The following is a 13,833-nucleotide window of genomic DNA, read 5'->3' as shown; positions in this document are numbered from 1 at the left end:
TTGTTAAGCTTAAGATAAACAGGCAACGGGTATTAACTGTCTGAACACACAAGAATAGGAAACAGCTGGGACACTGGTCACGCTGAATGAGAGATGTAAGACTGAACAATTGATTCTCTATACAAAAAAAACTGTTTCATTGTTTCTATCTTACCAGCCTGCTTGGATACTATTAACAGGAGGACTGTTTTCCTTGGAGAAGAGAAGATTTGGAGGAGATTTGATAGAAGCATTAAAATCATGAGTGTTACGGGCAAAGTAAATACGGAGATACTAAAACAGAAACTGTTGGGAAAGCTTGGCATTCTGGCAACATCTCTGTGGAGAGAAAACAAAGTTAGCATTTCATGTCCTTCTTCAGGACTGTTTTGGTTTCTGATTTCCAGCATCCGCAGGTCTTTGGTCTTTTTTTGTTAACGGTGGAGAAACTGTCTTCATTGTTGGAAGGATCTAGAACAAGGATCACCAATATAAGATAATTGACAAAAGAATGTAGACTAGCAAATTGGCCAAATATTATTATTAAGATTGAGATGCATTGTCTGAGCATAGGGTGAAGGTTGGTTCCATTGAGACATTCAAGTTGTAGTGGAAATTGGATTATTACCTTTAAAAGGGAGGATGCACAGAGTCATGGGAGAAGGTAGGAGAATCACTTTAAGTGAATTGTTCACTCAGAGAGCTGACACGTACAAGATAAGTTGAATAGACTTCTTCTGTGCTGTAACAATTCTGTAATTTTTTTAAACCAAGAATTTAAATGTTTGCCTTTATATACGTACTTGCTTTTCTCCTATTTCAGAGGAGTGATCCGAATGGATGTTAACCTGCAGAGTATGGATATTGACCAGTGCTCAACCGAAGATACTTGGTTTGCAGATTCCCATCAGTGTGATGTAAACAGCACAGAGGTAAGGATAGTTGATAGAAAGCTGGGTATGGAGACCTCATGGTTTTATGGCTATTCAGACAGTCTGACCATTGGTTAAAGGAAAAAAAAATTCACTCCAAAACATTAGATTTATCATTGTACAGATTAAGATTATTTTAAAGGTTATATTAATAGTTTGTTTCAATGCTTATTTGGTCAATGCACTATTCTTTATGGAACAAATTTTCACTAACCTTGGGTACAATTTGTGTCACATGAGCAGATTTCAGCCCAGGTAGCAATGCACGATCTGGACAATGGACAGTCATTGAGTGCATTAAAGACTGAGATGGATAGGTTCTTGATTATCAAGGAGATCAAGGGTTACGGGGAGAAAGCGGGAGAATGGGGTGAGGAACTTACCAGCCATGATTGAATGGTGGAGCAGACTCAATGGGCCGAATGGCCTAATTTCTGCTCCTATGTCTTATGGTAGCAATGGAAAATCTACAATTGCCCTCTGTGTCTCCTGTGCTAAGAAAGGAGAAAATTAGAATTAAACGGGATGCTTGTTCCTGGTCATTTCTGTGGGGAAAGTGGTATCTAGGCTTGTTGCTGGGAAACACCCCATGGTTTAATTGAAAGATAACATGTATTGTCTAGTTTCACACATGTGATTGAATCTTGGTCAGAGCTATTCTAAGGAACATCTTGAAAGGAAATATGGGTAATGTACAGGTGAAGAGGGATTAAGACTGAAATTTTAAAAGTTAGAGACTTGGTAGCTGAAGGCATGGCTAATGATTTGAAGTGATTTAAATCAGGGAAGTTTGTTTTCATTTCATTCACAAAATGTAACTAGGCTAGCTTTTATTGCCCAGAGGGCAGTTAAGTGTCAACCATATTGCTGTGTTTCTGGAGTCACGTGTAGGCCAATAGATTCTCCCCTAAAGGACGCAGTGAACCAGAGGGTTTTTTCCTGACAATGGTTTCATAGTCATCATTAGATTTTTAATTCCAGGAATTTATTGAATTCAAATCCCACCAACTACCATGGCAGGATTTGAACCCAGGTCCCCAGAACATTACCAGGGTCACTGGATTAGTAGTCTAGCAATAACATGACTCAGCCAGCACCTCCCCTTAAATACAAGAGGTCAAAACATGGGGAGGAGCACAGATATCTTCAATGATTGTTGGGTTTGATGTGCTTACGGACAGTCTCAATTTAAGTATTCTCATTACTGAATTTACATTCCTGTATAGCCTTTGCCTATCCTAAAACTCTTTGAGAATTTTATGTTCTTCCATGTGTAGCTTTGTCAGCATTCCTGGCAGTCCTTGTCTAGCCATCGGTGGCTATGCCTTAAGCTATCTTGGTCTTAAACTTTGGAATATCCAATGACTGCTCTGACTCTCCTCCTTTAGACTGTCCTCATCTATGTCTAACCCTCTGATCTAACTTTTGGCAGCTGACCAAATATCTCCTTATTTGGGCTCAGTCAAATTTTGGTGCTAACTCCCATGAAGCACCAAAATACTGCAATACTTAAAGGTGCTATATAAATGCAAGCTCTTGGTGCCCATTGTGAGGGCCCTTGTGTCACCTTGCAACAATGCCAGGGGATGTTTGATGTTCTTCGACAGAATGTACAGAATTCCCAGATAGTAAAGGGAATTCAAGCCCATGAATAAAACAAAACCCTGTTTTAAAATTCACTCTGAAGCTGTTTTATTTTAAATGTCAAAGATCATTTTCATAAAAATACTTCTTTTCTCTGATAAAGCTGTTCTGAAATAAAGGATCACCTTCCCCCTGCCCTGTCTTTCCATTTGACTAACAGAATAAATTCCTTTCATAAACAGAAATTATTCACAAACTTAACATTCCAGCCTGCAGAAAATTAGCCTAATTTGCCATTGCGACCTTGTCTATTCAATGTTACTCACCTTATTATAACATTGCATTCAGCAATGCTTCAGGTAGAACCTGAGGCTGGGAACATTCTGGAATATTGCAAAAACACATTTGTAGGAACTGAGCTGTGAAATGACAATGAATTTTTTCTTCATTCAGGGAATGTGGGCCTCCTCGACCAGTGAACTTGCTCAGAGTTTCAGTTCAGAAAAGAATCTGACAAGATTGAATGCACTAAATTTAATGGAAAAAAAGAATCAAAGCAGCAATTTCCCAATTTACACTCTCTCAACTGGGTTTACTATCTCTGCTTGTGTGCAGCTCTGGAGGTTTGATCACATGACTTCTTGCTTCAAACAGCTCTGTCCCAAGCTCCTGCCATTAGTTCCTCTGCTAGACACACATCATCCTCCTGTGGCCAATTGGGAAGCGGAATCTCTCATTCCTGGAGACACGAGGACAATTCTTCCATGGTTGGTAACCTTCCCTAGATTGAACGAACTCTGCTACTGTATTAGGGAAAGGGGTTGAGAAATTATTCATTTTCCCCATCTGGCCCCTATTGCTCAGTCAGAAAAGGGTAGGAAAAAAATTCAACCACGTTTCCTGCTCCTGTTCCCTCCTGAATCCTCCTCAAATGAATCCACTAGTCCTGATTCTTTCATTTAATGGTTGACTCTTACTATCAGAGACTAAGGCATAATGATACATCACTTGGGGGCAATTGAGCCTTTGCAAGAGTCAACATCTTCAGCAAAATCTGGAAGAGAACCTGGTGGGGATCCAAAACAATGGTTAAATACTCCTAAACAAAGCTGCTGTAGTTGCAATTGCAGAAACATAAATTGTTGGCTGTTGGTTTCAAGATGGAGAATGTAAGTGAGTAGGGAATGAGAGAGCCAGGACACGTTTCAGTGATGTCAAGAACCTCATTAATAACAAGATGACGAAAATGGCAGCTTGACACATCACCAGGTCCTCAGGGAAGCAGGAAAGAAATTAAAATGCAGCAGGCAGTTGCATGAAGAGTTTTAATAGTATAACCTCCCCAGGTTCAGTACGATGCAGCTGGCAGCCTGACATCACCTGCAGAGGCAGAATGAATCGGAGACCTGCATACGTTAATAGGAAAGAAATCTGAATTCTGGGGCAGTTTTTTAGTTGCCTGACAGACTGTGTCCTTGAATCTTGTAGCATTTTGGAAGAGTTTTCCAAACAGCCTCTAATTATAATCTTGTTTCGAACTCTGAGACTCAAATCCTAATTCTTAAACCCAGTGAAACTCTGGCACAGTGAGCTAAATTATATCACATTTTGGCAAAGCGTGATTTTCACAGTTTCACAGTTCCACAGAAGGGCTCTCTCCAGAGACGCCTACATATTTTCTCACACTATCGTCCTCAAACTTGCCTCATTAACTGCTACTCTGCCCAAATGGCATTCTTCTTGTCCAGTGCTAGCCCATTTCCCTCACTTGTGGTAGCTGGAAGTTCTCACCTCTGCCCCAGGATATCCTGGGATATATTGACATTCCTGGTGCCATCCTCAAACCCCAGCCCTGGTCCTGGTTGAGTATTGGCAATCTGGAGAGGTCCCTCACTGCCAACGTATTGGCACAGCAGCTACGAGCCAATGTTTCCCATGACCCAGGTCACATGGTTGACACTTCCTCAGACCAACAGCGATACATTCCTACGCCAATCACAGTTTCAGCAACGTACCACACAGTTTATCGCCACATCTCCTCGTACAATCCTCTCCAAATCATTGCCTCTCGTTCCCCTATGTCCACAGTAGCCTGGCATTGTACCACTGTTCGATGTGGACCATCTCCCACAGGAAGACCTCAGTCACATTAAAAAAAAAGCTTTATTTACAAACACTAAAAACATTTGCACTGTAAGCTCCTGACATTCATTCTGGTGAGGACCTGAGAAATAACTTTTTCACAAACAGGGTGGTGTGTGTATGGAAGAGATAATGGGAACTGCAGATGCTGGAGAATCCAAGATAATAAAATGTGAGGCTGGATGAACACAGCAGGCCAAGCAGCATCTCAGGAGCACAAAAGCTGACGTTTCGGGCCTAGACCCTTCATCAGAGAGCTCTCCGATGAAGGGTCTAGGCCCGAAATGTCAGCTTTTGTGCTCCTGAGATGCTGCTTGGCCTGCTGTGTTCATCCAGCCTCACATTTTATTATCTTGGTGTGTGTATGGAATGAGCTGCCAGGGGAAGTGGTGGAGGCTGGTACAACTGTAAAATGGGTATAAGAATAGGTAGAGTTTAGAGGGACATGGGCCAAATGCTGTTTGGGATGTATAGTCAATGTGGAGGAGTTGGACTGATGGGTCTGGTTCCAAGTGGTATGACTCTATAACTCTATGACTCCCAAGATTTGACTGTGCTCTACACCACCACTCACTGCTAGCCCTGACGGACCAGATTCATGACCAATCACTTTGGATCTTCCTGACTAATGATCTGTTACTCCTCTGGCTGGAGCTGCAGGATTGACTGTGGTCCATTCCCTGAATCCCTGACCCTGACCAACCCAAGGTGACACTAGCCCTGACTGACTGCACAGGGTTCACTATGGCCCCATACCACATACCCCCCAAACCCCACCCTCAACTAAGAACTGCCCCCACCTTGACATGCATGAGGACTACTCCCGTTTCTTTGTGAAACATGGCCATTTGGATGAAACCTATGCAGTGTGTTTGCTGTGTAAGTTGTTGGCACAGGGTGCTGGTATGAGACTGACGCAGCACTGTGCCTTCCTGCTACATGTTCACCCCTTGAGTGATCACCACTGACCATGGCACGGTGGCTCAGTGGTTAGCACTGCAGCCTCACAGCTCCAGGGACCCGGGTTCAATTCCACCCTCGGGCGACTGTGTGGAGTTTGTATGTTCTCCCTGTGTCCGCATGGGCTTCCTCCGGGTGCTCCGGTTTCCTCCCACAGTCCACAGATGTGCGCAGGTTGGGCAGATCGGCCATGCTCAATTGCCCATAGTGTTCAGGGATGTGTAGATTAGGTAAATGGGTTGGGGTGGAATGCTCTGAGTGTCAGTGTGGACTTGTTGGGCTGAAGGGTCTGTTTCCACACTGTGGGGATTCTATGCCTGGCTTTGCATCTGCACTAAATAGTAAGGCAGGTCAGCAGTAAGGGGGAGGCAATGGCCTTGTGGTATTAGCACTGGACTGTTGATCCAGTGACCCAGATATCATTCCAGGGAACCCAGGTTCAAATCCCACCATGGAAGATGGTGGAGAGAGAGATAATGGGAACTGCAGATGCTGGAGAATTCCAAGATAATAAAATGTGAGGCTGGATGAACACAGCAGGCCAAGCAGCATCTCAGGAGCACAAAAGCTGACGTTTCGGGCCTAGACCCTTCATCAGAGAGCTTTCTGATGAAGAGGCATGGAAGATGGTGGAATCTGAATTCAATTTTTTTTTTAAAAATCTGGAATCAGGAGCCTGACAATGACCATGAATCCATTGTCAATTGTCGGAAAAACCCATCTTGTTCACCAATGTCCTTTAGGGAAGGAAGCTGCCATCTTTACCTGGTCTGGCCCACATGTGACACCAGACCCACAGCAACGTGGTTGACACTGAACTGCCCTCTGGGCAATTAGGGATGGGAAATAAATGCTCCCTCTCAGTGACACGCGCATTCTGTGAACAAATAAAAAGTGCTGTTGGTCTTTAAAACGCGGCTAAGGGAGCAAAGCAATAAAAGGCAAAGCAAGGCAATGATGCTGTAAATATCCAGGTCAGTGCTAAGCAAGCAAGCCCTATGAAAGTAAGGGAGTAGGCCTGAGACAGTCTGATCAAGTGTGTATGCTGGGAGCCTGTCCCTGTCACAGTGTCCTTGCAGCAGCATTAGAACTAGAACATAGAACAGTACAGGCCCTTCGGCCCACAATATTGTGCCGAATTTTTACCCTAAACCCAAGGTCTATCTAACCTCCACCCCTACCTTATACTATCATCCATATGCCTATGTAATGGCCACTTAAATGCCCCAATGAGGCCGATTCCACTACCCTCTCCGGCAATGCATTCCACTCCCAGATCACTCTCTGAGTAAAGAACCTACCTCTGACGTCTCCCCTATATCTACCTCCACTCATTTTAAAACTATTCCCCCTCGTAATAGCTACCTCCACCCAAGGAAAAAGTCTCTGGCTGTCCACTCTATCTATACCTCTGAACATTTGGTACATCTCTATCAAGTCAATGCAGCATTGCAACGAGAGGTGTCATTGTGCAGCATTATAGTGCGGAATCCTACTGTGAGTGGGTCTGAGATGGTGTGGCGAGGCAGATGTCAGTGTCTGTGGGTGCACACAGTTGCTGCCCATGGAGTGTGCCCTGAGCTATCATTGCCCAGCATTTGGAATGGAGGTCTGGAGGAACGGCTGGTGAGCTGGAGTCACCAGGTTGGAAATTTTCACCATCTAAGTTGCTACCTAGCAGGTGGTGGGATAGCAAACTATGTATTAACAAGGCTGGATTAATTGGTAATGCGCAATGGTTCCTGTTAATAGGCCACTTGCCATTCTCGAGTGAGAATCTAGTCTCAACATCTGGAATTGCTTTGGAAAATGCAACTCATTGTTCACAATGTTGTGAAAGGCCTCACTCCAATTCTCACATGATTCTCTCAAATTTCTCACCACTCCCCCACATCACCCAACGAAACTTAAAAACAGCAAAACTCAGAATGAAAAGCCCTTCATCAATAAATAATTCCAAGCTCCTGTGCAATTACTATGCAAATACAGCTGTCAAGAGAAACTATTTCCCTTTCGGTCAGCATATGTGCACTGCATTCATGGCGATCAGTAGAATTGTACTTCAGTGAAAACCAATTCTTCCAGTTATGTTTGACTCTATTCATCACTTTTAGCACAAAGTACGAAACCAATTTCCTAGCTCATTCTCACACCTTTTATTTTGCTAGAATTGGTGTTACAAACCAATCATTTCAGGCAAATTACAGGGAGAGGAGAATCCAGCAAATGGAGTGGTTTTTTAAAGAATGGAAGCAATTTCAAGGCAGTCCCACAGCATGCTGAAATATTTTAAGTGCACTAATTGTCTTTTGAACAGGAGAGCTTGGGAGTAAATATTTCAATTAATGTTCAGGTCTAATTTGATGCTTTGAATGTCAGCAATGAGAGACAGCAATAAAGCCATGCTAGTGAGTATGGAATTTACAGATTCTCCCTCATAACTGCATGGCAATGCTTCAAGTAATTGACACTTAATTCCAGATTGCAGTGGTCAGGATTTTGAAAGATTTTTGTGAACAGAAGCTGTTACCTGTATTATTTGAAACTTTCTATTATCTCATTTTCTTTCCAACAACAACTTGCATTTAGATAGCACCTATGACATAGAGAAACATTACAATCCAAGTGTACAGCAAACTTTAAACCGAAATGAAGTAACAGCATTACAAGAACTAGGAGGTTTTGACAGCTTGTATTCTATTTAGTAGGAAAATGAGAAGAATTGACTGAATAGAAAATGTTGACAATTGTCCATCTTGATACAGAGAGAGCGTATTTGCAATTAGTGAGGTAAACCTGGCTGTCCTTGACATTAAGGTAGTATTTGACTGAATGTGACATCTAGGAACCCAAGCAAAAATTGAGTCAATGGGAATTGGAGAAAACTTTCCGGTTGGAGTCATACCTGATGCATAGAAAGATGGTTGTGGTTGTTGGAGGGCAGCCAGCTCAGCTCCAGGACATCTCTGCAAGAGTCCCTCAGGGTAGTGACCTCAGCCCAAACATCATCTTCAATGACATTCCCTCCAGCAGATCAGAAGTGGGGATTTTGATGGATTGGTGCTGACCATTGTACATTCACAACTCTTCAGATACTGAAGCAGTCCATGCCAGAATGCAGGAAGATCAGACAAAATTCAGTTATGGGCTAACAACTGACATTCATGCCACACAAATACCAGACAATGAGACCTCCCAAGAGGGAATCTAACCATTGTCACTTGACATTCAATGGCATCATCAGCACAGAATTCCCCCACCATCAACATCTTGAGGGTTGCCATTCATTGGAATTTGAACTGGAATCGACACATACAAACCATAGTTACAAGAGCAGGTCATAAGAGCAGGATCGTGGCTCAGTGATTAGCACTGCTGCCTCACAATGCCAGGAACCTGGGCTCGATTCCAGCCTCTGGGCAACTGTCTCTGTAGATTTTGCACATTTTCTCCGTGTCAGTGTCCATTTCCTCCAGGTGCTCCGGTTTCCTCCCACAGTCCAAAGAAGTGCAGGTTAGATGGATTGGCCATGCTAAATTGCCCATAAGGTCCAGGGGTGTGCAGGCCAGGTGGATTAGTCATGTGAAACACAGGGTGTTAGTGTAGGGGAGTGGGCTTGGATGAGATGTTCTTCAGAGGGTCAGTGTGGACACGATGGGCCAAACAGCCTGCTTCAGCATTGAAGGGAATCTATGTTGACAAGGCATATCACAGTAAGTAATTCACTTCCTGACTTCCCGAAGCTTGTTCACCATCAAGATATAAATCAGGAGTGTGATAGTGTACTGTCTCAGTCACCTGGGTGAATGCAGCTCTGAAAACACTGAAGAAGCTTAACACCATGCAAGACAAACCAGCTTGCTTTGTTCGTGCCACATCCACTCCCACCACCACCAAAGCTCAGTAGTAGCAAGATGCACTGCAGAAATTCTCCAAGGACGATTAGACAGCACCTTCCAAACCTGTGGCCATTTCCATCTAGAAGGACAAAAGCCGTAGGTATCGGAGAGCACCACTATCTCCAACTTTTCCTCCAAGCCACTCACCATCCTGACTTGGAAAAGTTTCCACATTTCTCCATGTTGTTGGGTCAACATCCTGGAACTCCTCCCTAAAGCATTGTCGGTGTCCCTGTGCCCTGAGACTGCAGCCGTTTGGAAAGGCAACTCACCACTGCTGGCGAAGGGGCACTGGATTCCAAACATTAACCGTTTTTCTCTCCTCTGATGCTGCCAAACCTGCTGAGTTTCTGGTTTTGTTTCAGATTTCCTGTATGCACAGCGCTTTGTTTCATTTAAACAGTCCAACCATTTCAGATTAATAAGCTTTTCATCTGAAGTAAACTGTTTAATTCAGGAACAAAGGCTTAGGACCAGGCCAAAGCTGTATGGTCCCTTGGGCTTGTTCTACCATTCAATAAAGTCAGAGAATTTGGATGTAAAGTCTACTCCACTTGCCAGCCTGCAGCTCCTAATCCTCAACACTGTTTTGGCGTGGTAAGAACCCATTTGAAATGGATGCAAAAATGCCCAGGGTTACTGTCTGACACATTCTCTGAGTGGCTGAGAGTGGGATTCACAGATTGGGAGTACTCAAGATGATAACAACAAAATGCATAAGGTTTCTTTTAATCACGTTGGTTATTATAGTTTGAGGTGGAGGCTGAGGATTATCCAATACTTTGACAGATTTTATTACTACAAAGGCATTACCCGAAATGTCAGCCTTCCTGGTCCTCTGATGCTCCTTGGCCTGCTGTGTTCATCCAGCTCTCCACCTTGTTATCTTACACTTACTATGTCGCTTTAAAGACTGAATTCTCAATTAGCTGAAAGCAAGAGTGAATCTGAAAATGTGTGAATATGATCAACTACCTCCACAAGCAATCATTAGTCTGTGGTGATTGTAAAGTTTTGTTATTCGGTTTTTGGTAGTTTTTCATGAAGTCATTCTGAAATTCTGTTTTTTACAGTAAAGCTCGAATGGCCTCTGCAACTTTTCTCCCATTCTACTGCATTTTCCACCCCGTTCATCTCAAGAAAATATCTTTTTGAATATTCTTCATCCATGAGAGTAGACAGTGAGTAGCAAGATATCAAACCATTAGTCACCATCGCAGGTGAGCCAAACGCTCATTATCTCCATTGCTAGCTCTTCCCAGAGCAGTCACTGAATAACAATCAGGATCTTCGGTCATATTTACACTTCAAGGTGATGAGGCTAATTGTGATCAGAGATAATGGGAGCTGCAGATGCTGGAGAATCCAAGATAACAAAGTGTGGAGCTGGATGAACACAGTAGGCCAAGCAGCATCTCAGGAGCACAAAAGCTGATGTTTCGGGCCTAGACCCTTCATCAGAGGCTAATTGTAGCAGCTTTACTTTCACTTTGAGGAAACATAGAAAATAGGTACAGGAGCAGGTCACTTGGCTCCTTGAGCCTGCGCCACTATTCATGGCTGATCATGCAATCTCAATATCCCATTTGATCCCTTTAACCACAAGGGCCCCTTCCAGTTTCCTCCTGAATATATCTAATGGACTGGCCCCAACAACTTCCTGTGGCGGAGAATTCCACAGATTCACAACACGCTGAGTGAAGAAATTCTTCCTCATCTCAGTCCTGAATGGCTTACCCCTTATTCTTAGACTGTGATCCCTAATTCTAGGCTCCCCCAACACTGGGAACATGTCCAGTCCCATCAGGATTTTATATGTTTCTATGAAATTCCCTTCATTCTTCTAAATGCTAGTGAGTATAAGCCCAGCTGATCCAGTCTTTCCTCATATGTTAGCCTGCCATCCCCAAATCAGTCTAATTAACCATTGTTGGCCTCCCTTAGTAATGAGAAAGTCCTTCCTCAGACTAGGAGGCCAAAACTGCACACAATATTCAAGGTGTGGCCTCACCAAGGCCCTGTATAACTGCAGCAAGACATCTTTACTCTGATAGCTTTCCTCACTGCCTGCTGCACCTGCACACCAACCTTCGGTGACTGTTCCACCATCCAGGTCGCATTGCACCTCACCCTTTCCTAAACTGCTACCATTCAGATAATAATTTGCCTTCCTGTTTTTGCGACCAAAGTGGATAACCTCACATTTATCCACGTTATATTGTATTTGCCCACTCAGCCAGTCAGTCCGGGTCACCCTACAGCCTTTTAGCATCCTCCTCACATCACACACTGCCACCTCTGCTCAACATCAACAGAACTAAAGAACTGATCATTGACTTCAGAAAGAAAGGACGAGAACATGCCCCCATCTACATCAACAGAACTGAGGTTGAGAGGGAGGTGAGCATCAAGTTCTTTGGAATGACAATAACCAATTTACTATCCTGGACCTCCCACATAGATGCAACAGGCAAGAAGGCACAACAATGCTTGTTATTCCCCAGGTGGCTCAGGAAACTTGGCATGTCCATAAGGTCCCTCACCTACTTCTACAGATGAACTGTTGAAAGCATGCTGACAGGGTACATAATGGCCTGGTATAGTAACTGCCCAGGAGCGTAAGAAACTACAGAAAGTGGTGTGCACAGCCCAGACCGTCACACAAGCCAACCTTCCATCCATGGTCTCCATGTTTTGCCACTGCAGAAAGGTTGCCAACATCATCAAAGGCCCACCGCGCCCTGGTAACAACCTCCTACAAGCTCCTCCATCAGGCAGAAGATACAGAAGCCTGAACACACACATGAACAGATTCAAGAACAGCTTCTTCCCGGACGTTTTCAGACTGATGAATGGACTCTCTCGCCTCAAATTGCACTGATCTTGCTAACATTGATCTCGCCTAGTGCATCCCCTGTGTAATGTAACCTGTATGCCTCTGTCTTTGATCTGTACATCCTTGCTTACTATCATCTGCCTGTACCGCTCATAAACAAAGCTTTTCACTGTACTTCAGTACAGGCGACAATAAATCAATCAAGCAAGGCACAGGCAGCTTAGTGTCATCTGCAGATTTGGAGATATTGCATTCAATTCCTGCGTCCAAATCAGGTGCCAGCACTGAACCCTGTGGCACCCCATTCGCCACAGCCTGCCACTCTGAAAAGGACCCATTTATTCGAAATCTGTCCTTCCCAACTGCCAAACAGTTCTCTATCCATGTTAATACATTACCTCGGAAACTGTGAGCTTTAATTATCCTTACATATCTCTTATGTTGGTTGGTTGGTTGCGGCATCCATCAGTCTCGAGAGACCATGGATCTGCACCCTCTCTTGTGTGGGATCTTGACAAAAGCCGTTTGAAAGTGCGGATACACAGCATCTACTGATTCATTCTTGTCCACTCTGCTGGTCACATCCTCAAAAAATTCCAGAAGATTTGTCGAGCCTGATTTCCCTTTAGTGAATCCATGCTGACTTGGACCAATCCTGTCATCACTTTCCAAATACTCAGCTTTTACATCCTTAATAATTGACTCCAGCATTTCCCCACCATCATTGTCAGGCTAACTGGCCTATAATTCCCCAACTTCTCACTCCCTCCTTCTTCAAAAAGAGGTGTTAGATTAGCTACCCTCCAGTTCATTGGAACTCTTCCAGAGTCTACAGAATGCTTGAAAATGATCACCAATGCATCTGCTATTTTTGGGGCCACTTCCTCAAGTACTCTGGAATGAAGAGCGTCAGGAAACAGCACAAAGTGACCAGTGAACATGAGACAATTTGGTCTGTATAGATTCTTACTCTATCTGGTATGTTATTTACCAATTTTAAGACATGAGGAGAGTTCCATGTTGGAGAATTATTTATTCAAGACATGAAGAGTCAAATAAATTACATTTCAAAGTTCTTTATATTCAGTTTCAGTGACACCCAACTGATCTGAAATAATCTGCTTTATTAATTACCTAATAGGATTAATCTCACTCCTAATTATTTATATTGAATTTTACGGTACAAAACCAAGCTACCTGGCCCAATTAGGTCAGGTTAGTTCAAGTTCCATTCCAGATGTTTGAGCACACAATCAAGCTAACATTTAGTGCAATACTGAAAGAAAACTGCATATTTAGAGGTAACGGAGTGTGGTGCTCGAGGAACACAACAGGTCAAGCAGCATCAGAGGAGCAGGAAAGCTGATGCTTCAGGTCAGGACCCAGTCTGAAACGTCAGTTTTCCTGCTCCTCTGATGTTGCCTGACCTGCTGTGTTCACCCAACTCCACACCGTGTTACCTCTGACTCCAGCATCAGCAGTTTTCACTATCTCTACATAT

The 13,833-nt window shown here is 43.6% G+C and overlaps 1 protein-coding gene across 2 annotated transcripts in view; it reads left to right on the top strand.

The window, feature by feature from the left end:
• Window positions 1-13,833, top strand: part of gpr179 (G protein-coupled receptor 179) — an 83,990-nt gene that overhangs the window by 19,001 nt on the left and 51,156 nt on the right. For both annotated transcript variants that reach the window (XM_048560315.2, XM_048560314.2), the window contains exon 2: window positions 803-911. In XM_048560315.2, the coding sequence (XP_048416272.2) occupies window positions 803-911 (109 nt within the window). The remainder of the gene's footprint in view (window positions 1-802; window positions 912-13,833) is intronic.

Source organism: Stegostoma tigrinum, chromosome 31, assembly GCF_030684315.1.
Source record: "Stegostoma tigrinum isolate sSteTig4 chromosome 31, sSteTig4.hap1, whole genome shotgun sequence".
NCBI classification, from domain to species: Eukaryota; Metazoa; Chordata; class Chondrichthyes; order Orectolobiformes; family Stegostomatidae; genus Stegostoma; species Stegostoma tigrinum.
This window is presented reverse-complemented; position numbering and strand designations above follow the sequence as displayed.